Raw genomic sequence first — 27,358 nt, 5'->3', positions numbered from 1 at the left:
GCTGAAATGGTGAGAAAACAGACATTCTGATGGCTACTAACAAAGCTGAGTGCCTATAAAAATAGGTATTAATCCCAGAACTGAGGAGACCAGAGGTAAGTGGATCTCTGAATTCAAGGCCAGCCTGGAAATCTACAGAGTTCCAGGACAGCCAAAACTAAACCTGTCTGGGAGGACAGGGGTGCAGAGGGAGTAATAATATAGATTTTATATGTATTCATAATACAGAGAATGCTATAAGCACATGACAGAGATTCAACCTAATAGTCTATGTATCAAGACAATTGTCCAGAAATGACACCTTAAATGAAACTTGAAAAATCAGTAGCCAGTCTAACACTAGGGATAGAGACACAGAAGGGACAGCCAAGTTTCACAAGGCATAAAGACAGTATTTCAGAAACCAGTGAATACTTGAATATTTTGTTTTATTCTTAGATAACTTTCTTGTAAGCAAAAAGGAAATATGAATATATAGATACTTCTTTATCTAATGATCTGTTGATCTCAAAAACTAGTTGTAAATAACTTCCTCACTGTTTAAATGCAGAATTATATGCCTCAAAGTTATTCATCTTCATCTACTGCAAAATAGTATAAATTTCAAAACATTCCCTTTAGCTATCAGACCAAACCATGTATAGTGGCAGAAGTTATTAGCATATAAGATAAAAAGATGCGGGTCAGGTGGAGGGGCATATACTTGGAGGCATGGGGTGGGAGGAGGGATTGAGGGTTTTCGGGGAGGGGGAAACCAGGAAAGGTTTTAGCATCTGAAACGTAAATGAAGATTATTTTCAATTAAAAAAAAAGCTTCAGGTGTCTGCTTCGGGATCTGAACAGCCTGGGCCACAGCACTCGGTCTTCAGGAAGTACTGGAGACCTGGTGTGCACCCAGAGGCAGACTGGGAGTGCACAGCTTGCTCCGGTGGCATGGAGCTTAGGTTCCAGTCCTGAGGCCTAAAACAGCTGTGGTTGGTCCAAAAAGGAAGGTGATACATAATTCCCTTCAGATGTAATGCAGTTTACGTGTTTAGGGACATACCTGTGCTCTAATACAGAGTTTTGCTGTTTAGAAAGCAAATAACCTTTATGACTAGTAATACATTGACACTTCCGGAGGACCCTGCTATACCTCTCCTGGGCATATACCCAAAGGATTCCCCGGCATGCAATAAAGACACATGCTCCATTATGTTCATAGCAGCCTTATTTATAATAGCCAGAAGCTGGAAAGAACCCAGATGCCCCTCAAATGAGGAATGGACACAGAAAATGTGGTATATTTACACAATGGAATACTACTCAGCAATTAGAAACAATGAATTCACAAAATTTTTAGGCAAATGGTTTGATCTGGAAAATATCATCCTAAGTGAGGTACCCCAATCACAAAAGAATACACATGGAATGCAATCTCTGATAAGTGGATATTAATTAGCCCAGAAGCCCTGAATACCCAAGGCACAAATCGCATAACAAATGACTCCCATGAAGAAGTATGGAGAGGGTCCTGATCCTGGAAAGGATTGATCTAGCATTGGAGGGGAATATAAGACAGAGAAAAAGGAGGGAGGTGATTGGAGAAGGGATGGAGAGAAGAAGGTTTATGGGACATATGGGGAGGGGGGATCCGGGAAAGGGGAAATCATTTGGAATGTAAACAAAGAATATAGAAAATAAAAATCTTAAAAAAAAAAAAAAGATAACCTACCAAATAAAATAGCTGAGAGCCAGGGAAACTTCCCTATCTGTAACACCTCTGAGGACATGCTAGAGTCAGAGGACAAGCTGAGGAGATGACACCATGAGTGAACTCAGAAGCAATACATGCTTTGCTGAGCAAGCATGAGGGAGGAACTGAGTTCAGATCCCCAACATCCAGGTAAAAAGCTAGTTATAAAATGCATGCCTGTAACCTAAGTGCTGGCAAGAAGGAAACAGGAGAATCTTTTGGGCTCACTGGCCACCAATGTAGGAAGAAAAAAAGAAAGAAAGAAAAAGAAAAAGAAAACTTTTATAAAACAGTCTAGTAATGATAAAAGCAAAGAATAAAAAGAACTGGTCTTTTTGTGTGTGTGTGTGTGTGTGTGTGTCGGGGGGGGGGGGGGGGGGGGGGGTGTTCGAGACAGGGTTTCTCTGTGTAGCTCTGGCTGTTCTGGAACTCACTCTGTAGACCAGGCTGGCCTCGAACTCAGAAATCCGCCTGCCTCTGCCTCCCAAGTGCTGGGATTAAAGGCATGCGCCACCTCCACCGGGCAAAGAATAAAAAGAAAACCAACTAATTGTTCTAACATTTCTAAATGTGATAAATGATACAGAAAAGAGAAGGGTACAAAGGAGTGGACATCCTTACGGAGAGGATAGAAATAGCCACACAGGTAACTGTGGGAAAGGCATTTTACCAGAAAGTAAAATAAAAGTCATTAAGGCAACAATGTCTGACACACACATATAAGCAGCCATAAGACCCGGCCTGGAACAATAAGGGTGAGGGGAACAGAGAAAGTGTATAGGCCTCTCTCTGACTGATGAGAGGCCCTCCCAGGAGTCAGAAAAGATCATCCTGCCTGCTCGACTGAGCAGAAGAAGTGCCTGAGAGAGAAGCATCAGGCCTTCCTTGCTTCTGTACCTGCCATTGCAGCCCAGCTCTCCAATGCTTCAAGTCATAAAACAAAGGATTTGCTTTACCTTTCATTAAGCCTTCAAAACACAGTTATTAGCAGACATATGCCGAAGGCCACATAAGGAAGCAATTTCCTCTTTGGGAGGAACAGACTAGTAGAAGTTTAAAATTTAAGAATAAGAAATTCCACTTGCAAATACTGTTTCTATCACATACCTAATAAACTCACATTAGGCTTAATTCTTATGGAAATTGTTTTTCTCTATTATTTCTGATTGCAAAAAGTTAAAGACTCTAAAAAATATTCTCAATGATTCCTTAAAATAGGAGCATCTTCTGCAAACCATGAACTTGTCCCAATTTAGGAATTTTAACCAATTTCCATCTTTGTATATCAAAGGCATGTGAAATACAAACGCTTGGTTCTACTGTCCCCTAGTGGAATCATTTTGCTATCTAAATTAATACAATATTGAGAACTACAAGCACTCTTGGTACTCGAGAACAGGAAACATAAAAACTTCCATCTTCTACCCTAGCCTCCCTACTACCCGCACATAAAGGGCTTATCTGGTGTGTGCTTTCTAATTACAAATTTTCTGTATTTCCAACTGTAAATTTTTAATTTAAAATAAAAGAATTCAGGTTTTTTAGTGCCAAAACCTGCAAGCCTTAAAGTCACTGTTTTTAAGTGGCAAAACGTACTACAGGATAGAGCACTATAAACTATCATCACTCACTTGTCTGAAAAAGGACTTCTTTTGTTAAGTGGATTAAGGGAAACTTTTTTGTAGATCCAATAAATTCATTAAAAAAAAATCGAAGAATTCAGTAAAACAGTAAATGCTTGAAAGAAATAAACACCTGGACCATCCTTTATTTCTCCTTGGTGAGTCACAAAAAGATAAATCCAGATTCTCCAACTTTAGTAATTTTTCTAATAAATCCACTTTTTTATATTTATTTATTAATGTTCAATTCCAAAAGCAAACACTTTCTGGCAACCTGGTTTTAATTACAGCCTAACAGAAGATTTTAATTAGTTTCAATTTTTAATTTAGTCTTTATTCAACTCAATTATTCAGTCTCGTGGCCCACAATCCTTTCTCATTATCTCTAAGCCCATTAATGGTCATTTTAAATCAACAGAGAAAAAAAGCAAGCATTACATATGCTAACCTTTTTACTGACTATACATCTGAAATAGTCAATTCAGAATTTGTTGTTTATGTATGAAGGGTCATACTTCAACTTTAAAAGTTAATGGCTGTATTTAAAAAAACACACTAAAATATTCTTTAAAACAGTATTCTCATATACTCATAAACAGTAGTCTCATATATATATATATATATATATATATATATATATACACACACACACACACACACATATAAACATATAAAATTCTCTTCAGACTTAGCATTGCAGTGTTGTTCTAAGTCTCCATCTACAACCATTAAGATCCAGATTAATGCTCACCATAACATGTTCACCATACATTGTATTTCTACCAACTTATTCAAAATTAAAAACCTGGAACACTTTCTTTTCTTGAATCATTTCTTGATATTCTAAAACACTTATTTATCTCACATAGAGAAACTTCAAAATACTGCTAAATATATTCTATGAAGGAATCAGTCTCCACTTTTCACATCATGCCTCTAGCCCAGGTAAAGGCCTGTAAGCCACTTTCTAGTTTACAAGATACCATATATAGTCAATTCCTATCCAAGACCTAAAGGACCACAAAAATGCAGATGTAAGTGGGTGCATGCACCAAATTTTACAAAGGAAATTACGAAATTGGGAAAGGATTTATATCACCAACTGCCACTAAAACTTCTCAAAAGATCTCACTGTGAAAAATAATACAAATGTGAATCCAGAATATTAAGATCCACCTTAAGAAACTGGAAACAGGATGGGCGGTAGTGGCGCATGCCTGTAATCCCAGAGGACGAGGCAGGTGGATTTCTGAGTTCGAGGCCAGCCTGGTCTACAGAGTGAGTTCCAGGACAGCCAGGGCTATACAAAGAAACCCTGTCTCGAAAAAAATCAAATCCAAAAAAAACCCAAAAAACCAAAAAACAAAGTATAAACCAAAGAAATAGTCTAAATACAGCTATTCATAATTAACATAACTTTATTATAATTAATGTTATTTATAATTCTTAACCATTATAGATACCATATTACAACAGTTTACTGAATGTTATTCATCTGCTTTCCATGGTTTATATTTCTCTATGTCATATGTACATGCTCATGTGAGTATGCATATGAAGGCCAGAGATTGCTGTTAGAGACCTCCCGACCTGTTCTGCATCTTCCATTTATTGAGACAGTTTCTTACTGAACCTGGAACTCACCTACTCAACAGAGTAGCTGGCCAATAAGCTCTGAGGATCGACCTGCGTCAACCCAACAGCACTAAGAAAACAGATGCTTGTCACTTTCCAGGTGTTTGCAGATGGGTCCCAGGGATTCATGCTCAGGTCCTCATACATGAATGGCAGGCACTAAGGACCTTACACATGCTAGGACAAGAATTCCTCAAGTACATCCTCAGTCTTCTTTTAACATGTTTTTAAAGCAGGATCTAATTGCCTAGGCTTGAGTTGAACTTTAAGATCCTTTGCTTCAGCCTTCCAATCCTCAGCTAAGAGCTACCACAACCAGATTCCATCTCTCTACTTTTTAAGTCAACTTCTGGACAAAGAATTATTAAGGCAAAAGGGAAGTATTGTAAGACTTTTGAAAAGCATTGTGACCCAGAAAGCTGTTAGCCATTTATAATTCTATAAATTTCACTGCAATCTCAATAATACTAACAATTACCTAATCCTTTTTATTCATTTAGATCTATTTTTAATTTGGCTCAAAATAACTGTGATTTTGTTTTATATTCTAGACATTTCTCCTATAGCTATTTGGCCAGAATATGGTACTTCAAATGGAATACAAAAAAAAAAAAAAAAAATGCCTTTTAAGTCTGACTCAGAAATAGAAACCTATGACTCCTACCAACCCTATCCATTATTAAACCCTAGACCACAGAAAGTAAGAGTACAAGACCAAGCCTAGAGAATTCAGACTGCCTAAGCTCAAATCTTGGCTGTTTATATCTTCAAACATACTGCATCACTGCTTAAACAATTGATGATTTCATATGAAACTACAAATGTTATGAAGATTCAGTGAGATGATGTTCGGTAAACAATTTATGGGAAAGTTCCAAATCTTTATGGATTGTTCTCAATTATGACAGCCTTCAGGCCATAATTTTTTACTTTTATCTGTTTGTTTGTTGTGCATGCATGTATGAGAAAGAGAGCACATACATGCCAGAGTCTTTGTAGAGGTTAGAAACCAACTTTTCAGAAGTGGGTCTTTCCTTCCGCCTCTTGCTTCTGCTGATGCACAGTGTTGCTCCGGGCTAGCTGGTTTGCAAGCTTCTGAGCAAAACCCCTTTGCCTCCTATCTAGCCATAGGAATACACTAAGATGAGTACCACTATATTAGGCTTTTTAAATGGATTCCAGGGATCAAACTCAGGTTTTTATGGCACTGAGCCATCTCCCTAGCCCACCTAAACTCACAGCAAATTAGGTATTAACTCAACACCTAACTGTTCCATTCTTTGTTACCTGTAGCTGCAGCAAAAGCATGTTTTGTTATTAAACAGTACAAAAACCAAGAATTAAGCCCACACACCTACCTGGCTGTTCTCCCAGCTCTGTGAATATATGTATTGGCATCCTCTGGACAATCAAACTGAAGAACCCAATTCACAGCTGGAAAATCTTTATAGAAGAAATATCAGGGAATGTGAGATAATTTCAATATCTAGCCTGCTGTATGTACTATTATTATTTTACAGTATTATGTGCCAAGATTTTCTATCATATCTCACTAACAAAACTTTATTTAAAATAAAATTAGTTGTATTAACCAAGAAATCATATTTCTTGAATTTGACAAGTGGACTAAAATTAGATTGCTTCCTATCTAAAGCAGAAAAGATGGTTGCATTGTGACTGACCACAAAGTACCCTGATGGTTAATTATCTAAAAGCAGCACTCTTCATATAGTTCTAGTGACCATAAGCTGATTTCTGGTTCTGAGGAGATGGTTCAGTTTAGCAAAGTGTCTGTCACACAAGCATGAGGACCTTAGTTTGAATCCCCAGCACTCAAATTAAAAAAAAACAAAAAAACAAAAAAACAAAAACAAAAAAAAAAACAAAACAAGTTTAAGTCAAGCATGAAAGCACTTGCTTGTAACTCCAGCTCTCGGGAGACAGGAATAAGAGGATTTGGGGATTAGCTATTCTAGCAGATTCTGTAAATGCCAAATTCAGTGAAATACTATGTATCAAAAAATAAGGTAGAAAGCATAGATGGAATTAAACATCACCTCTAGCCTCCACAAACTTTGCACACCCACCAACATATGCACAGACACATTAAAAATAATAAAAAATAAATATTTCTTAAATGTAAGCTGATTTTAAATTTACACATCTATTTTTTCAGCTAGTCCTGCCTTCGACTAAACTGATAAGCAATTATACAACTACATTTCCGACTACTACAGGCCTTATTCATTTTCAAAGAAATCTGTTCTTAATTTCTCAGAACTACCTATACAGGGTAGGGTTTGCTGCAAGGATTTCTGATGACAATTTAAAAAAAGAAAAGAAAAGAAAAATCACTCTAAGAGGGCCAAGATGATAAAGAGAGTCATTTAAAATAATCAGCTGGAGTTAACTGTGCACATGTTCAACACCAGCACTTGGGAAGCAGAGGCAATATTTGTGTCTTTGAGGCCAATCTAGTCTACAAAGCAAGTCTAGAATAGCTAGGAACTACACAGTGAGATCATCTCAAACGAGTAACTGCTAGAGTAGGGTAATATGTTTACCTACTGTTTATGTATGCTTAAAATATACTATAAGTAATTAAACACAGAGTGATTCAAGTTACTAGTTCTCTTAACACCTCCACCTCACCTATCCCACAAAGCTACAAGGTATATGTCATATCACTACAGTGCCTTTTGGAAAATAAAATTAAAGTATGTTAAATATAGTGACTTTAAAAGTCAGAACAATTGGTCAAAAAAAAAAAAAAGATTCCACTGATTATTCTTGTTAAATGAGTTATAATTTCAGTTTTCAAAGTTGTAAGAAATTTTCTTATCTTTAAACTTTTAATCCTTTTTTTTCTTTCATAACTGTGGAGGCTCCAAGAGATTATAACTGGATTATCATGAATCATAACAAGCTCACAGAGATGCAAATACTACACAATGTTTCACCATCACCTATCATATTCATCAACTTACCAATTTACTATTTTTCTCTCAAAAGATGTGAGATTTCCAGACAAACACCCTCTAAATAAATATATTTCCTATGATCACTGTAATGGCATTCCAGTTCACTTACCCAGCCCCCTGGCTGCAATATCAGTAGCAAAAAGCACTGCAGCCCTCTTCCGGACAAATTCATTGTAGACTTCCATCCTTCTCATCTGCTGCTGCCGGCCATGGAGAGCAAGGATGGAGATCCCTGGGCGCAGCCGGCAGAACACCCTGAACAGATACTGCACCTGGCACAAGCAGAAGGGTAAGGTATAGGCGCACCGACTATAGGGTTTTTTAAAGAAATGCAATCTAGAATTAAGGTCTTGCATTAACATTTTTGCATACATATTTTCTAAAAGAATTTTGATTAAAAAAATTAAATCTCAATTGCTAAAAATAAAAATTGAAAAAAGTTCTTACATTTTTAAATCTACTAAATTCTTTCCAATATTTGAATGGCTGTAAAAATATAACCTCCATAAAACTTTTTTTTTAAATAAGCAGTTTTACCATATAAATATCAAGGAGATTCCATATAGAAAAGCCATGAGAATTACAAGATGAACTCGTAATGGAAGAAAGTTTTGCTTCCTTCCCCACTCAACTTTCACTTCTATCTCCTGACCTCACAAAACTGCAGCTTAGATTTTAATCTTGAAAATCTTTTATTAATCACATTATAATTCATAAATTTCTACAACAAAATGATCTTAAGTTGTACATTTAATTTTCTATAACAGGCAGTATAAAATTTCTTCACAAACTGAGAGTTTATCATACTAGCACTTATCTGATCCCCCTTCCCCCCAAAAAATAGGATTTAAATAACTTAGATATAAATAAAATTTTATTATAAATATATTTAATATATAGGTCTAAAGGAGTCAACTATAGTTTTAGTTTCTTCATTACTATGTATTTGCTCCGAACTAGATACTGTTAGACTGAGCCAGAATTCAACAATATTTCTAACATATATAAAATTTGAGTGCATACATTTTTTAAAAAAATTGGACCCAGAGGCAACAACCTTTGGACTATAAAAAATGCCAAAAATCACAATATAAAGTGACTGCAAAAATCCTGAACTGAACAATGTATTACTAGTCATAAAGGTTATTTGCTTTCTAAGCAGCAAAACTCTGTATTAGAGCACAGGTATGTCCTTAAACACGTAAACTGCATTACATCTGAAGGGAATTATGTATCACCTTCCTTTTTGGACCAACCACAGCTGTTTTATTATTACTCTTATGTTCTTTAACACTCTAGAACCAAGGAAGTTCTGATTCTTTACCAGTAAAATCAGAAATAATGGCTTCATGCCTTTGCATGGTACACAAAGGGGTACCATGAAAAGGGGGAGGGAAAGACAAACCTGCAGGCCACAGATGCACTGAGGTAAATTAGTTTTAGGAAAAGCATAGACAGAAATTCAGTTTAATGACTTCATGAAAACGTTCCATAATATGACTCTTTTGAATCCAAAAGGGACTTCAATTTTCTTTAACAAACCAGCTGAGGTGGAAGGTAAGAGTCTAAGCATGGAATTTAACTCTTACTCACAGAAAGTCATTAGAGGAGACCCGAAAAGAAAGCTAACAGAAAGTTAAGAATGGTCCAAACTGTACTGGAGCATGGGAGATGACAAGAAGTTATGAAGCTAACAAATTGCCAAGAGTACTGATGAAAAGACAGGGATTAAGCGTTACAAATATGGAGAAACGTTGGGCAAAGAACAGCTGGGGACAGCAATTCTTGAAGTGTTCTTATTTGAGCAGTCTCTTCATACAACTGGATATTCTCAGTAATCAAACAAAGCTCAGGAAAGAAGTCAGGACTTGAGATTTAGATTCTGCAATTGACAGCATTAAGACTGCACTCACACAATGAAAATCATGAGGTTACCCACAAAACATACTAAGGGGGCAGAAGGGAGAGAATTACTCAATATTCCAGCAGTCAAAACAGAAAGACCTAGCAAAATAGTCATAAGAGATCAGTCAGGAAAGTAGAAGAAAGACAGGTTAATGTATATAAAGACAAAAGATTAAGTGAGAAGGAAGGGCTTCTGATAGGACAAGGAAGAACTGATAACTGAGCACTAACTGGAAATCTGTATCCTTTAAAAGCTAACTGAATTGAAGGTAAAGAACAGGAGAAGAAGTAGATTCAACTAGTAAAAACAAGTCTTTAGAAGGCATTGTGAAGAACAGAAAGGCAGGAACACTGGGTTTGCTTTCCGTTTTCAGTAGGGGCAATTATCAACAAATGGTAGGCTGGGCAGTGGTGGTGCACGCCTTTAATCCCAACACTTGGGAGGCAAAACAGGTGAATTTCTGAGTTCAAGGCCAGCCTGGTCTACAGAGTAAGTTCTAGTACAGCCAGGGCTACATAGAGAAACCCTGACTCAAAGAAAAAAAAAACCAAACAAACAAATGGTAGAGAGAGAAATAGGCAAGACAAAGAGACATTATCTATATACAACAAAGATATTTGCAGATGAAGACAAAGCTTAGAACATACAGGATTGGTCACTGTGACAGTAGATCTTGATTATCAATTTGATTAGTGGGAGATTAATAAAGTACACCCCCTGGATACATCTATGAGGGCTTTTCCAGAAAGGATTGGCAAAGAGGTAGGGGACTGAATGTGGGGGCAACTAGACCAGGCCTTCTCTCTCTGCTCTCTGGCCATCGTAACATGAACTGTTCTACCCAGTCACATAACCCCATGGTGACTGAAACCTCTGAAAGCAGAAGCTAAAATAATTCTTCCCTTAAGTTAAATATGTCAAGCATTCTGTTCTGTTAGTCTGACTAACACACTGAAAGTCAAGCACAGGCAAACTATTATGGCAAGAAGAAAAGCAGAGAGTTGGAATAAAAACAATTCTGTACATTATTTCTTATTTTCTAGTCACAAACCCAACTCTTCCCTAAGAAGTATAAAACTCTGAAATAAGTACTAAGAATACCTGAAATTATTCTTTCCACAGAAGAAGTATAGGCTTCAGAAGACAACAAAAACATACCACCTCTTACCATTTCACAAGTTAGAAAGAAACTCACCTGCATGCTAAACACGCTAAGCTAGAAAAGGGGCAATAAATCTAGAGTTTATTGTAAATCTATCATCAGGAATCTTAAATACACAGAGAAGTAGCATATAAATCAATCATGATATCTTCCACTTATAAGGGAATATCCTTATATTTCTCTGAATCCTTTATTCCTAGTACAGGGCTAGTATTCATGAATTATTTCTTAACCTAGTAAAGATGTAGACAAAATATTGCAGAAGGATTTTTTTTTAAGGAACAACTGATCCTAAAAGGGTTCTAAAAACTTTCATGTAAAATAATTTAAATTTTCCTTAAAAAGCATCAACTATTTACCCAGAATCAGGATAAAGGTATGTACAGCAAGCATTCCAAAAAAGAAGTAAGCATGAACAAAAATTTGAGGCAGAGAAAAAAAAAGAAATATTCAGTTCCATGTACCTGGAGGGAAGGAGAACTGCCCCATCACAGAAGCCTCAGTCAGCCTAGCTAGGTTCCTTTGTCAATACTTCTGATGGAGAGTACTATGTTCCCAGAATCACTAACATCTAAAACAGTGCTGAAGGAGACAGCAAGGGCTCGACCTTCATTGGGCTCGACCTTTATACAGCTCTGTCTCCCAGCACTGCACAGAACAGAGTATCATTATTTGTCTAACTGAAATCTGACAACTCGAGGACAGTGATCCAACACAAATGCATTCAAAAGGAATAATTAAAGAATCAATACCTCTTTGCAACTGGAGAAAAACACAATACTCTTCTTCTTTAGGTGGCTCCTCAAAAAGGAAAACAGCACGCTTATTTTTTGGTGCAGCTCACAAATTATATAGTTCTGTTCCAATGTAGCAGGGGTGCTTGTAGAATCAAAAGAAAACCAAATTCTTTTAACAATGTCATATTGCTGTTTTGAAATGAAACTTATCAGTGGTCCATTCTCCCAATTTCTGTGACACATATACTTTTTCTCTGTTGTCCCCTATAAAGTAACCTCATCATGGCTGAATATATCAAAACCCTTTAGAGATTATATGAAACACATACACACAGAATGGTGCAAGATCAAACATGAGTCAACCACAGAAAGAAGGCAACAACCACCATCTGTGAAAAGCAGCATGGGAAAACTCTGCTGGGCTGCTTGATGGCTAATGCCTACAACTTTATCGGGGTTTGAGATCAGAGAAATACAAACATCCATCTAAGCAATTTAGACTTAACATATGTATATTTTGTGGAAGATTTTACAAAGAAGAACAAACAAATATTGAACTCACATTAGTGATCATGTGAGAAAGCCTATGGTTATCTGACATTTACTTCAAATGCATCCAACATTAAGATGGGTTAATGTACAAAGGTATGAAGAAATGAGAGGAAAAGGAGTCACTGGCCCGTAGTGAGCACACATGTAGCAGGTATAAAAAACTTATTGTAGACATGGCAGGAGGAGGGCTTGTAGGGAGAAAAGGTTCAGGGCTGGAGAGATGGCTCAGTAGTTAAGAGCACTAACTGCTCTTCCAAAGGTCCTGAGTTCAAATCCCAGCAACCACATGGGAGCTCACAGCCATCTGTAATGAGATCTGACACCCTCTTCTGGGTGTCTGAAGGTAGCTACAGTGTACTTACATATAATAAACAAATAAATATTTTTAAAAAGGAGGGAGCTGGGCGGTGGTGGCGCACACCTGTAATCCCAGCACTCTGGGAGGCAGAGGCAGGTGGATTTCTGAGTTCGAGGCCAGCCTGGTCTACAGACTGAGTTCCAGGACAGCCAGGGCTATAAAGAGAAACCCTGTCTCCAAAAAACCAAATCCAAAAAACTGAAAGAAAAAAAAAAGGAAGGGGAGGCTGGAGAAATGGCTCAGAGGTTAAGAGCAGTGACTGCTCTTGCAGAGGTCCTGAGTTCAAATCCCAGTAACCACATGGTGGCTCTGTAATGGGATCTGATACCCTCTTCTGGTGTGTCTGAAGACAGCAACTGTGTACTCAAATAAAATTAATAAACCTTTAAAATAAGAGACATCCCAAGGAAAAAAAGGTTCAATGGGAGGAGAGAGGGAATAAGAGAGAGTAATGCAAATATGACTATAATATATGTATATATACATATGAAATTGTGAATAAACAATTTTTAAGAATTTATTGTAAAAATTGTTACATGTTTAAAAATTCATAATAATGTTTGAAAAGTATATATGGATTTACTCTTATAATCAGTCTGAGGGATAAAAATATATATGGCATCATTCAGAACCACATGATTAAAAAAGAAATCAACCCAAATGTCTATAACTAATGAATTTGTGGAATGAACTATTAAACATACCACCATAAGGTATTATACAACTATAAAAAAATATAATATATTCATATATCAGTCTGGAGTGGCCTCTGGAATCTACCATTAAGTAAAAAAGCAAGTAGCAGAACAGATCAGTTCAGTGCTATGAGACTGGTGAGAGACACTATATATGCATATGCTTGCACAACCAAGTGTCATCACACTGTTTTCAGGAAAAGGGGCAGATAATCCAAAAAACGAAAGTCGAATACTTTCAGATACCAAAAGAAAGAACCGGTAAAATAGAATTTATTAAAATTTAAATTTTCTAATTCATAATAAACTTCTTTATGTCAAGAAAAAGAAAAGCAAAGCCAAAGGACATAAAAAAAAAATTTGCAAACTCAATGTTCAATAAACAGTTGCTCTCCATAATACATGGAAAAACACAAATCCCCAATATAGGGAGAAAAGAATAAAGCATTGCCCGAAAGTAATGCTCAAATCAAAGAAGAACATAAAAGATGTTCCACATCAAATAAGCATACAAGATGCTCCCCTCTTGCTGCTTGTGAGGAAAAATTCAAATTTAAGATATGATACGAATATACACACCCCTACACACTTCAGAGCCTCAGATTTGGAGAAATGATACAGCCACTTTTGAAGATGCTTTCCTTCCCAAACCATTCTTGTCATCTAGTCCAGCAATTATACTCTTTGGCATTTATCCAAAAGAACTGAAAAATCGGTGTACACACACACACACACACACACACACACACACAAACCTGCACTCAGCTGTTTAGCAATTTTATTCCCAACCACTCCACTACAATTTGGAATCAATCAAGATGTTCTATAATAAGTAAGCAGTTAAAATATACTATATACAGATAATAAAGTACTGTCAGTACTAAAGTTTTCAGGACTAAGGGTATAGCTCAGTGGAAAAACACTTGAAGGACACATGCAAGGCCCTGGGTTCAATCCTCAGCACAAATTTAAAAACCTTCAAACACCATTGATAAAGCCCAAATTGCCTACTGAACAATACCTGTTGTCCCAATGCTATCTTGTCAAAGACAAGATAATCATGCTTACTTAGGCAAAAATAATAAATATTTTACATAAGATACCTTGCTCAAAAATGTCATTGAAAATGTAGACTAAAAGATGGCTCAATAATTAAAAGAATTCACTGTATAGTTAAGAGCCTGAGTTCAAATCCCCAGAACCCACATAACAAGAGGAACATCTATAACCCTAGTGCTCCTAAAACAAGATGTAAAACAGAAACAAACAAGTCTCAGAAGTTTTTGGTTTATGCACCAAAAAATAATTAAGAAGACTTTCTTTCAAACAAGGTACAACCATGATTGTCCTCTGACATCCATATGCACACCATGACATCCATGTACCTAAACACATGCACACACAGACACAGACACACACACATACACAAGTAAATGTGTGCATACTTATTTAAAGCCAAATGATCTATAACTACGAATATTTCTTAGAACTGTTGGGAACACAAAAGTTCTTGCACCCACAGATCACCAGGGAAACTAAGAATGTTAATCACACAGAGTTATTGCCTCAAAGGAGGAAAGGAGTATCTCTTTTCCACACAGAAGGCTGGAAGAAGATGTTGTTAATGACCCGGTGACCTTTGTTATCTGTAGGGCCAGACCTCACCCAAATCCCCCAGAATGTTTATCCTAGACTCTGCCTCCCCATACCTTTATTGTTAGCTTTGTTTCTCAGTCAATGGAATCCAACATTAGGGGAAGCATCACATGTACTCTATAGCATGCTGACCTACCTCTACATTATCTAGGTCTTGGTCAGAGACATCAGATCCTAGGGCCTTAAGCCATACCACCCAGCTTCATGGTCACATGTACTTTGAATTATGTTTCAATGTAATTATGCCCCCTCTTGCACCAGATTCTTACATCAGGAAGCTTTTTTCCAAAATTGTACTGTGCTTAAATATGCTTACAATGAACCACCTAGTGTAAGATTCTCTAGAAATTTGAACTAGTATCAACTAAGTTAGGTTGAACCCACTTTTCCTTCCTGCATCCAGTTCATCTCCCTGCCAGCTGTGGCATTTGCAGTGACCACACACATACACACACACACACACACACATCCACACACACAGAGCACTCTTCTCTCATTCCTAGAATTAAACAATATCCCTACAAATCCACATAACAACTTTATGTACAAAAAAAAAAATCTTAGTCTCCCTATGGGAGAAATCTTTTACAGGGGTTGTATATCAAGATATCCTGCTTATCAGATATTTACATTATGATTTATAACAGTAGCAAATTACAGGTATCAAGTAGCAATGAAAATAATTTTATGGTTGGGGTCACTGCAACATGAGGAACTATATTAAAGAGGCACAGAACTAGAAAGGTTGAGAACCACTGTTATAAGCCTTATTATAAATTACACTCTCTGAGCACTGTAACTAGGAAAGCACCAATATACCTAACTATTCCACTAACAGTAAGATACAACTCTCCCTTGGGAAACCAATATCCATGTTGGGTATTTATGATTACACTGGGCATCTCCCTATTAACCCATGTGCTTAAAAAAGCTAAGGTAAAAGTAGTTATTTTGAAAAAAAAAAAACAAACCTGTGTCATGTTTGCTTATCCTGAAATCCTGAAATCCCTCTCTGTGAGTATGGAGGTCCTACTTAGAAAAGGAACTCTTTTGATTGGTGCCAATGTCAGGGAGGAGTTATAGTTATGTCTCTGCCCCTATCACTACCTTAGGAAATATGCTATGACCTCATTAAATTCCTTGGAAACTCTTTGAAGACAATAACTTCAAAAATAACCCAAATCATATAAAGACAATGAAGTGCTACTCTCCATTGAGAAGTCCACACCACATAAAGCCACACTTTAATATCTTATTTTTCCTGGGTGCCTCTTTCTCTTAATCTCATAATGAAAATCTATATTATATGTGTCTTTTAATAAACTGCTTTGTAATATGCAGTGCTGGAACTATTTTCTGCATCAGACCCAAGACTTCCACTTGCCTAAGTAACAAACACCTCTAACAAACTCAGACCACTGCCACAATGTTTGACTTTGACTCAATATTTGTCACTGTCATGCAAAAACTGGTTCTCTCCCCCTCATTTATGGTGGAAGTGGTTACTAACATCTTACCAAGATGTTTGTTCTCCAGACTGCATTTTCAGAAATGTTACATTAAAATAGTCTCACAATTAAACATACATGCAGAATTTATTAGTAGTATGTTCTGTGTATCTAATACCAAAATGCATATTACACACAAAATAAAAATTTAGAATATGAATTCTTGAACTAAGAAGATGGTTCAGGGAGAGAGAATTCCTACCTGTATTTTGCTTTCTCATGAACCCAGACATACTCAGGGTCTTTCAAACTCAAGCGTGCAAGGTCCTTTACAGATTTGGTCTGTGTGGCTGAGAAGAGTAAAGTCTGGCGTTTCTTGGGAAGATTTTCAATAATAGCATTCATGGTATCAGCAAAGCCCATATCCAAGATTCTATCTGCCTCATCAAGAACTGCAAAGAGAAAAGTGCAAGTTGCTCTATAATATTTAAATAATACATTAGGATAAATACAATTTAGTGCACTGCTTAAATTCCTAAAGCAGAAAAGTACACCGGCTAAGCTAAGGGTACAATTCAGTAACAGCTCAACTGCCTAACATTTGCAAGGTACATGTGCAAGGTGCTGCGTTCAAATCTCAGAAACACATTTTTTTAAAAAAGTAATATAATGAAAAATTGATCATATATAAACAAATAAAATCTACAGTTAAATTTACACAATATGTTGTTAAACTCTTAGTACTGATGAACCAATCACAGTTATGTGCAAGTTTAAAACTAGAGGCAACTGAGTGAAGAAACCCTACCACTTTAACTTTTCTGTACGTATAAAAGCATTCAAAAGTGAAAAGCTATTAAATATTTAATACCAGAGATTTCCATTCTTGCATAAACATCATGACCAAGAAGCAAATTGGGAAGGAAAGGGTTTATTCAGTTTACACTTTCCACATCACTGTTGATCACCAAAAGATGTCAGGACTGGAACTCAAGCAGGTCAGGAAGTAGGAGCTGACCATGAGCCGAGGCCATGGAGGGACGTTACTTACTTACAAGAGGCCTTGGAAGGATGTTACTTACTTCCTCTGCCTTGCTCGGCTTGCTTTCTTATAGGACCCAAGACTACCAGCCCAGGGATGGCACCACCCACAAGGGGCCCTCCCCCACTTGATCAGTAATTGAGAAAATGCCTTACAGCTGGATCTCAAGGAAGCATTTCCCCACCTAAACTCCTTTCTCTCTGATAACTCCAGCCTGTGTCAAGTTTACACACAAAACCAGCCAGTACAATTGACCCTTTGTCAACTTGACACACAAACGCATCACTATTAAGCTTCAACCCTTACTTTCTTATTCATCTCCAAGATCTAAATAACTTTAAAAGTCCCACAGTCTTGCATATTAAAAGTTTTATCCCGCTGGGCAGTGGTGGCACATGCCTTTAATCCCAGCACTTGGGAGGCAGAGGCAGGTGGATTTCTGAGTTCGAGGCCAGCCTGGTCTACAAAGTGAGTTCCAGGACAGCAAAGGCTACACAGAGAAACCCTGTCTCAAAAAAACAAAACAAAACAAAACAAAACAAAAAAAAGGTTAATCCTTTTAAAATATCCATTATCTTTTAAAATTCAAAGTCTTTTAAAAATTCAAAGTCTCTTAACTGTGGACTCCACTAAAATACTTTATTTCTTCAAGAAGGAAAAATATCAGGGCATAGTCACAATCAGACTCCAACCGTCCAATGTCTGGAATCCAACTCACAATGTTCTAGGCTCCTCCAAGGGCTTGGGTCACTTCTCCAGTGCTGCCCTTTGTAGCACACACATTGCCTTCTAGGCTCCAAGCTGCCTACTCCACTGCTTCTGCTGTTCTTGGTGGTCATCTCATAGTACTGGCATCTCCAAAACACTGCTGTCTTCTACTGCAACTAGGCTTCACCAATAGCCTCTCATAGGCTCTCTTCGTGGTGCCAAGCCTCAATTCCTTTGCATGACCTCTTCAGTCCTGGGCCATCAATTGCAACTGACGCTGCACCTTCACCAATTGCCTTCCTTGATCTCTCACAGTGCCAAGACTCAGCTACTCTTCATGACCCCTTCATGCTTTCAAAACCAGTACCATCAGGGTGACTCTTTCACATTACTAAATCCAGCCACAGCACAAGGTACAACCTTGGCTATCTCTGGAACACAGCCTCTGTGCTCTCAGAAAACACTTCCCACAAGATTTCACATCAATGATGTTAGTCTCTTCTTAATCACCACTAATTTCTTAGCCCCAACTAACCAGCATCAACAGTCCCAGTAACACAAAGGTTTGCTTTAATGGTTCTGGTATCTTGTTAATCACAGCTGACTCTTCGGCCCCAGCTAACCAAAACAAAAGAATCTTCACAATCAAAATAGCAATGGCCCTGATAGTCTTTAATCTTCCCTCTGAAATTTCACAAGCCAGGCCTCCATCTTCTGCACTGTTCTCAAAATTATCTTCCAAGCTCCTACACAACATCCCACAGAGCTCTTAACACCAAATGGATCTTCTAGCCCAAAGTTCCAAAGTCCTTCCACAGTCCTCCCTAAAACATGGTCAGGTTGTCACGGGAATCGCCCACTATGCTGGTAGTCTTAGTCATGGTTTCTATTACTATACAAACATCATGACCAAGAAGCAAGTTGGGGAGGAAAGGGTTTATTCAGCTTACACTTTCCACATCACTGTTCATCACCAAAAGATGTCAGGACTGGAACTCAAGCAGGTCAGGAAGCAGGAACTGACCATGAGCAGAGGCCATGGAGGGACGTTACTTACTGGCTTGCTTCCTCTGCCTTGCTCAGCTTGCTTGCTTTTAGAACCCAAGACTACAAGCCCAGGGATGATACCACCCACAATTGTCCCTCCCCACTTGATCACTAATTGAGAAAATGCCCCACAGCTGGATCTCATGGAGGCATTTCCTAAACTGAAGCTCTTTTCTCTGTGATAACTCCAGCCTGTGTCAAGTTGACACAAAACCAGCCAGTACAAATAACCAAGAAGCAGCCTCTCCATGCAGAACAGAAGTTCATTAAATTAAACCAAATGACAATTTAACTGAGGAGACGGCTCAGTGGATAAGCACTTGCCATGTAAGCAGAAGGACTAGAGTTCAGAGGTAATCTGGCCAGCTGTATTTGCCAATCCAGTGTGCTCTATGTTCACCAAAAGACACTGCCTCAGTAAACAAGAGTAGAAAGAATAGAGTGGACACCTGACATCAACCTCAGGTCTCCATACACTCCCACACAGGTGTGAACATACATATGACATGCACACATACATGTACCAGAAACAAAAAAAAAAACTGTCAATGCCTAACACTCAGGTACCTAGTTAAATACAATGGATTCCTGAAATGTTGTCTATTGACCAAAGAAGTAGCAATCTTGTACTCTTCTTAATTTAAGAGCCCAAATGCCAAAATAAAAGTACAAATTATTCCTCAGACTGTTTTCATCATGTTATCTAATACGGCATTGCTGATATTAAATCTCAGAAGAGCTTTCTCAGGAATGAGCTGGGGTTTCGGGGAGTTTTGGTTGGTTTTGTTTGCTGGTTTGCTGGTTAGTTGGTGTTGTGTCTTGTTTTGTTTTGTAACAGAAATCATAATACCCACCTAACATCTGAAGATTGGTGGCATGAAAACATATTGTTTCATCCATGTGTTGAAGAAGTCGACCTGGTGTACAAACGAGTATGTTTATGTTATTGATCCTCTCAGCTTCATGTTTCAGATCCTGCAAACAGTCGTTTCTTTGGTTACACATACATGCCTTACAGCAGCTTATGCTCAACTATAAAAGCCACTTGCACACAGAATTCATTGGAGCAGTTTAGATGCTTAGAGATAGACACCACTTCTCCCTTTTAGTTCTATAGCACACCCACCACATTTCCAAGTAAAATCTAAGTCCTCAGAGAAGAGGAGGGGGCGATAGAGGGAAGGGACTTGTAAGGGTAGTAAGGGGTCGGGGGCTGTGACCAGGATGTTAAGTGAATTTAAAAAAAAAAAATTATTGAAAAAAAAAATGAAGAAACTCAAGAGCTCATCATACCCAGGATTCTGAGGCTAAAAAATACTAACAAATGACTAAGACAAGACTTAATTTCCTACTAAGTCAGTAAACAGTCTTAAAAATTGCAATTACTCCAACTCTCTAAGTCAGGACTAGAGGCACTGAACAGGCTCTCCCATACAACTTCCATATTTTTTTGGGTTGGGGGAGCTAAATAAGCACTACAGTTTACATTTACAGTTTATAGGTTCTCACCTTCAGACAAGAACCACCAAATGCTATTAAATGTTAAAGACAAGTAGCAGGTACAAGAGTAGTGTCTGTGACACTACCTCTTCCTTGCTTGTATACATGTGCATAGAAATTCAAGAACGACTTATCCTCTCAGCCTAGAGGTAACCATAGCAGATATAACCATCTCAGATATACTAAAGTCAACAAAAGCTGGCCAGGTCTTACCATAATACCATAACTAAATACATACTCCTCAAAGCAATCATCATCCTTTCAAGTGGTATTGTCATAGCAGTGTTTTTTGTTTTAATTATTCAGCCTCTTAAACATTCTATTAAAAGGTATTACGTCCACATACTGCAGTGTTCTCTTTCCCAAAGCATGCAAACAAATAGGTTTGCTCTAGATAGCCTGTCCATCTGTCTGAAAGCCTCATGAACTCAGATGCTGACAAGAGTGGACTTTCTGGACCTATATAAAGGCCCCATCCAAAGTCCTCCATCTCCTCTCCCGCTTCATCTGCAGAGTGTTGTTAAAGGAAGGGGCAGATAAGGAACGAACCTTTCCACCAATGATGAGACCAGCTGAAAAATCATGATTCTTCCCTACTTTTCGTAGAACCTCAAATGTTTGATAGGCCAGTTCTCGAGTAGGTGATATTATCAGAACACCCAGGCCATCTGTTGAAGTCCACTGCAGGCGGTATAAGGCTTCCAACACCTTGAAGATGAAAGCAAAGTGTTTTTAATAATCTCTTAGAAAAAAATCTTCAATTTGACTAAAGTCTCAACCCTTCCCTTCAAATCAAATACAGCATCAAGCAAAAGGCATTCCTCTCACAAGTTTTATCCAGTCTGAAAGAGGCATTTTCTTCCAGCTAACAGAAGCATCCAACTCCAATGCAGAGGCCAAAGAGAAGTCTTAAGGCAACTCATTTGATGTCAGAGTCAAAAAAATCAGAAGACCAGCTACTGGAGGACCCAGCTATTGTATAACCCACACCTCTCAAACAGGGACAAGAAAGTTATGTTCTAAACAGAAACCACATTAGAATCTGTATAGCTGTTAGAGCTTTACAGTGATTGAATTCCCTATATGTAGAAAAATAATGCTATAATAACAACAACTAGGATTTAAAAGAAAACTAGTTTTGAGACAAATGATTTGCTTTCTCTAGGGGCCAGTTGTTTTTGTAGGAACCAAATCAGAAAAACCAACTGAGCAACTGTAATGTAAGTGAATTCCTAAGACTACGACTACCCTACTACTGTAAAGACAGCTATCAGTGTTCCAGAAATTTCTCAATACACAAACCCCTTCATGTGAGCAAGATTAACAATCATCATCTTCATCAGAACATCTGTTAACTACTGCCAAGAGACCCCCTGAGATTGTTTTTTTTATATTCCTTACAGCAAAGAGTGGGATATTCACTAGACCCTCACCTGACATTCTGGTCATTCACTCCTGAACCTCCCAGTCATCTGTATATCATCTTCCCTAACTGTATATGACCTCAGCATTTCAAATGGCATTAGAGTATACAAATGTAATGGGCTAACTGAAGGGAAGCTGTCAGTGCAGCTATGGGCATGTCATAAGCCCAGTTGCTTTGGAGTTATCTATCCTGTAGAAGTAACCTGTAATTCATGCTCTATAAGTAAACCCAATAAATTCACTGACTCTCAAAAGTTGAACTTCAGTGGAACCATACTTTGTTTTCTTGGTAGTGTCTATAAGGCAGGAGTATATATTCATTTACATCTGCCTGGGGAAAGAATTCTCACATCATGAATATATTTCAGCCTTATCCTAGCCGGGTGGCAAATACAAATACCACTGACAGGCTTGCAAGAGTGAAAGCAGAAACAGCTTTCTCCACCAGGTCTCCTGGGAATTACATCAAATGGAATAACCCAAGCAAAAAGGCAGAACCATTCTACACTACCACCATGGAATATCCACCTCCTTCAGAATGCAATTGCTTATATAGCATCCTGACTCACTCACCAAAGTAAGTTACTGAGTGCCTTCCATGGGCAAGCCCTGTGATAGAAGCTAAGGAGTGTGAGATCAGGCAAAGAACTAGATAGATGTGGCTCCTGTCTGGCCAGGAACTCCAACATGAAACAATTGTTTACATAACTGTCTGTTTTGTTGTAGGTATAGAATGTCATAAAATCATATAATAGAGGCTCTGACCCAAAACAAATGTACTTACTGGGACAAGAAAAGCCAAAGTCTTGCCAGATCCAGTTTTGGCAGCTCCAAGCACATCTTTACCTTGTAAAGCCAACCCTATGGTCTGCTTCTGTATCTCTGTTACCAAGCGGTACTGGGCTTCTTGCAAACCTAGCAGTGTGAAGAGAAGAAAACTCTTAATGGATGATGCTACAAGCTTGATTGTGTGCCCCCATCACAAACAGATGGCTGGTTCTTCTGTTCTACCCCGATGGAAATCACAAATAGGCTTAGAATAGCTCACATAATTTTGAAGGACTGGTGGTTCATAGGGTAGACTACCAAACCCATAATCACTTAGGCCTATATCCTGAAAACTAAAAGCATATAACTCTGAACTTTCAATGTTGGAGGCAACAGGTGCATGAGACGGTTCATCAGGTAAAGCACTTGCTGTTGCAGGCCTGACAACCTGAGTTTGATCCCCAGGACCAGATGAAAGGAGAGGACTGACTTCACAAAGTTGTTCTCTGACCACCACAGGAGGACTGTGGCACTCACCCCCTCCAGCACACACACTCCAGTAATAATAATAAATCAATTGTTTTGTTTTGTTTTAAGCTGAAGACTACTTGTTCTTCTGTTCAAGATAGAGGCTTGTTTGAGGACTTAGACAATATGCAGAATGGTGACAATATGGATGAACCTAGAATGAATTATATTAAATGAAACAAGTCTGGCACAGAAAGACAGACACCAGATGATCTCATGTTTATAAATCCTAAAAACAAAAAGAATGTCACCAGAAACTGGGAGAATGGAGAGAGAGAAAGCTATTACTCAGCACAAAGGTACACAGGTTGAAATAGGTTCAAGAGCTATATTGTTGGCTGAAAATATATATCATGGGTCGGGGACAGCTCAGTTGGTAGTGTTTACTTAGATGGATGAAGCCCAGGGTTTAATGCCTGGATACATGCCAGTAGTTAGGATATAGAGAATCAAAGGTCAAAAGTCCAAGGTTATCCTCAGCTACACAGCAATGGCAGTATTGAGGCCAATGTAAAATATATGAGACCTACCTCAAAAAAATTATATATATATATATATATATATATATAAGACAGCTATAGTGTACTCATATACATTAACAAATAAATAAATCTTTGCTGGGCAGTGGTGGCGTAAGCCTTTAATCCCAGCACTCGGGAGGCAGAGGCAGACAGATTTCTGAGTTCGAGGCCAGCCTGGTCTACAGAGTGAGTTCCAGGACAGCCAGGGCTGTACAGAGAAACCCTGTCTCAAAAAAAAAAAAAAAAAAAAAAAAAAAAGACTGTCATGTCTACCCTACAAAACTAACACAAAGGGTAAAATACTTTTGTTTGTTCTCCTGTTTAACTGATAGAATCACTGAGTCTCATTCAAAATGTTCAGAGCTTTCTGGTCCTTTTTAACTTATCTTCAGCCAATCCAGAAAGAGTAAGAAATAGCCGAGCGGTGGTGGAGCACACCTGTAATCCCAACACTCTGGGAGGCAGAGGCAGGCGGATTTCTGAGTTCGAGGCCAGCCTGGTCTATAGAGTAAGTTCCAGGACAGCCAGAGCTATACAGAGAAACCCTGTCTCGAAAAACCCAAATCCAAAAAAACAAAAAATAAAATAAATAAATAAATAAATAAATAAATAAATAAATAAATAAATATTAAAAAATTAAAAAAAGAAATAACATTCAGTGTTTTAGAGGTGGGTGGATGGTACATGCCTGGGAGGAGGATCGATGACTTTATAGTCTGAACATTAAAAGGAGTTCAAGGCTATCCTAGACTACATAACACTGTTTCAAAAAAGCAAACCTTACATTTATGGTATTTCATGATACCAAAAATGACAAAAGATTATTTCTTCCTGTTAATCGTTATCTTCTCTAAAAGGTGTGGGGCTACAGATATAGTTCCATCAGTAAAGTGAATGAGGACTTGAGACAATCTTCAAAACCTTCAAAAAATGCCGCATATGGAGTTCTGTGTGCTTTTCAACCTGGACTAGGATAGAAAAGCAGGAAGATTTGTGGGGCCTGCTGGCCAGCCAATCTAGACTAATTAGAGAATTCTAGGTCACTTAGAAACCCTACATGAAAATATGAACATGTTCATATATATTAACATACAAGTGCATTTTTTTAATTGAAAAGATATGAATAAATCTAACAATCCATTCTAAAATGACCATAAATACTTACCTTTCAATGTTTTTTTAGACAAAGGGAAATCTGAAAATCTTGTAATTTCATTTACATTTATCTGGAAAAAAGATTATAAAAATAAAATGTCAGATAAGACAAGAAATGCTAGATGACTCACTAGTTTCATAATACAACTCCCCCTTTCCCCTACAATGTACTACCTAGCTCATCCTTCATATAACAAAATTAGAAGCATACCATCTCTTCTAAACAAAAGACATTTATTCAAATAACATAATGTCCCATGGAGGAACCTCAATTGGCAGATACTCTTCCAAGCAGAACTTAAGAAGTGTTCCTCCTTCCTTACTTGTGGTACCACTAAATAATGAGCTACTTTCATAGGATAGAGAATACCTAAGGAAGATAGTATGATAGGTAATAGTGATTGTAAACTTGAAAGGATATAGAATCACCCAAGAAACAAACGTTAGGGCATGTCTATGACATGGTTCCTAAATAGGGTTAATTAAGGCGGGAAGATACCTAAGTGTAATCTGCACCAACATTCATCTGCAAACTAGCCATCGCACACTCAAGATACCATCTTCTCCCTGCCAAAAGAGGCTGGATCCACACAAACTATAAAGCAGAATACATCCTTCCTCCTTAAGGAACTTCCTGTCAGGTATTCTGGCTCATAACAATGAGACAACTAATATGCAACAATGGTAAGAACTGGGGCTGTTACTGTATGCCTGATGCTATATGCCTGATGCTATATGCCTGACGCCGCGATCCATAAGCCTTCAGCACTTGTTTGTGAGAGGACTGGAGAAGAGTATGGGACTTCAACCTAGAGAAGTCTTAGAATATTCAAGCACACCTTAATATGAAATCCAGGGGAAGTTCAGAATGCCAAGAGAAATGCTGACAGTAGAGGCTCACATATAATTCCTGAGGTTCAGAGGGACATACTGACTATCCTGATTTATACCAGAAACTATCCATGTCATATTCTGGCCAAGAATCTGACTGTATGCTGGCATGTCCTGAGAACATGAGAGAAGATAAATCCGAAAGTATTGGATTAATTTGTTTGTCAATGAAATCTCAAGCCAGGATAGCAGTCATTCAGTCAGTGTCATGGTTACAGCTTACTGTTCTTAACTAGGTCTACAGTGAGCACATGTAACAAGCAAACAGACAGATAGGGAAACTCTGCCATTTGGCAAAGAAAGAAGGGAATTTAAAGTTTCAGGTACTATGGTTGCTAAGAAAGTAACTGTAAATTGTTAAGATTGGCACCACAAAGTGAAACCCTGTGTCCTGGGAAAAGGAGCCTCAACAACAAGACTCTTCTCACTGAAGTCTCTATCTAAGGAAAATGCAGTCATTTGAAAAGACAGGGCATAAACTGAGAATGCCACTTAAGACCCTCCCTCTCTGACCAACCACCTAGGAAATACCTCATGGGGTCAACACAAAGAAGCTGACTTGAGGGAATACAAAGAGGCCAAACTGACAGCAGAACTTACAGTTGGGCAATGCTGTCCACATGGTACTAATCTTACAGGCACAGCCATGAAATGTGGAAGAATAGGGAGTTATGGAGGCTCACACTAAGCTTCCAGAGAGTCACTAAGGCCAGGTGAAGGACTGGCAGGTCAAAGCCTCTGCAAGAAGGCCCTGAGAAGCCATCACATGAATGTATGATGGTGAAGCCTGGATAATGATGGGACCCACAAAAAGCTGGACCATGGGGCATCCACTGATGCAAGTTCAGGCATAACGGGAGCCAACTTGAGAGAAAGTGTACTGCAGAAAATAAAGTCCACAAAGATGGACTACCCAAGCCCTTTGGAGCCCAGATGATTCCTTCATTAGACACCTACATAAGACCTGGAGATTTCCTTGTCATTTGTCCCGCTAGGTTTTAGTATTGCTTTGTCAAATCATTCATTGCTATGATTCCATTCCTCCCTTTGGGAAGTTGACTACTTACTCTGTGTTATTATGTTTCAGAACTATGAAACTTGTTCTTATTTTGTAGGAGCTCACAGATAAGAGCTTACCTTGGCCTCAGACAAATCCTCCCACACACACATTCTCCTACAATCCAGCCAGTCATAAGCCAAGGATTAGAACCCTCAAGCTAGAGGAAAAGGAAGAGATTCAAACTTAGAGACTATCAAAGGTAGCATGAGTGGCCTTTCAGCCTTGC

General features: G+C 38.1%; 1 protein-coding gene across 1 annotated transcript in view; it reads right to left on the bottom strand.

Annotated features, from left to right (window-relative positions):
• The window catches only part of Ddx10 (DEAD-box helicase 10), a 143,317-nt gene that overhangs the window by 111,862 nt on the left and 4,097 nt on the right, over nt 1-27,358 (bottom strand). Inside the window, exons 2-9 of the mRNA XM_052188339.1 lie at nt 25,192-25,252; nt 22,994-23,124; nt 21,334-21,492; nt 20,139-20,259; nt 16,750-16,939; nt 11,794-11,920; nt 8,083-8,245; nt 6,351-6,435 (exon numbers count right to left, since the gene is read on the bottom strand). Coding sequence (XP_052044299.1) covers nt 6,351-6,435; nt 8,083-8,245; nt 11,794-11,920; nt 16,750-16,939; nt 20,139-20,259; nt 21,334-21,492; nt 22,994-23,124; nt 25,192-25,252 — 1,037 coding nt within the window. The remainder of the gene's footprint in view (nt 1-6,350; nt 6,436-8,082; nt 8,246-11,793; nt 11,921-16,749; nt 16,940-20,138; nt 20,260-21,333; nt 21,493-22,993; nt 23,125-25,191; nt 25,253-27,358) is intronic.

The sequence above is a fragment of the Apodemus sylvaticus genome, chromosome 7 (assembly GCF_947179515.1).
Source record: "Apodemus sylvaticus chromosome 7, mApoSyl1.1, whole genome shotgun sequence".
NCBI lineage: Eukaryota > Metazoa > Chordata > Mammalia > Rodentia > Muridae > Apodemus > Apodemus sylvaticus.
This window is presented reverse-complemented; position numbering and strand designations above follow the sequence as displayed.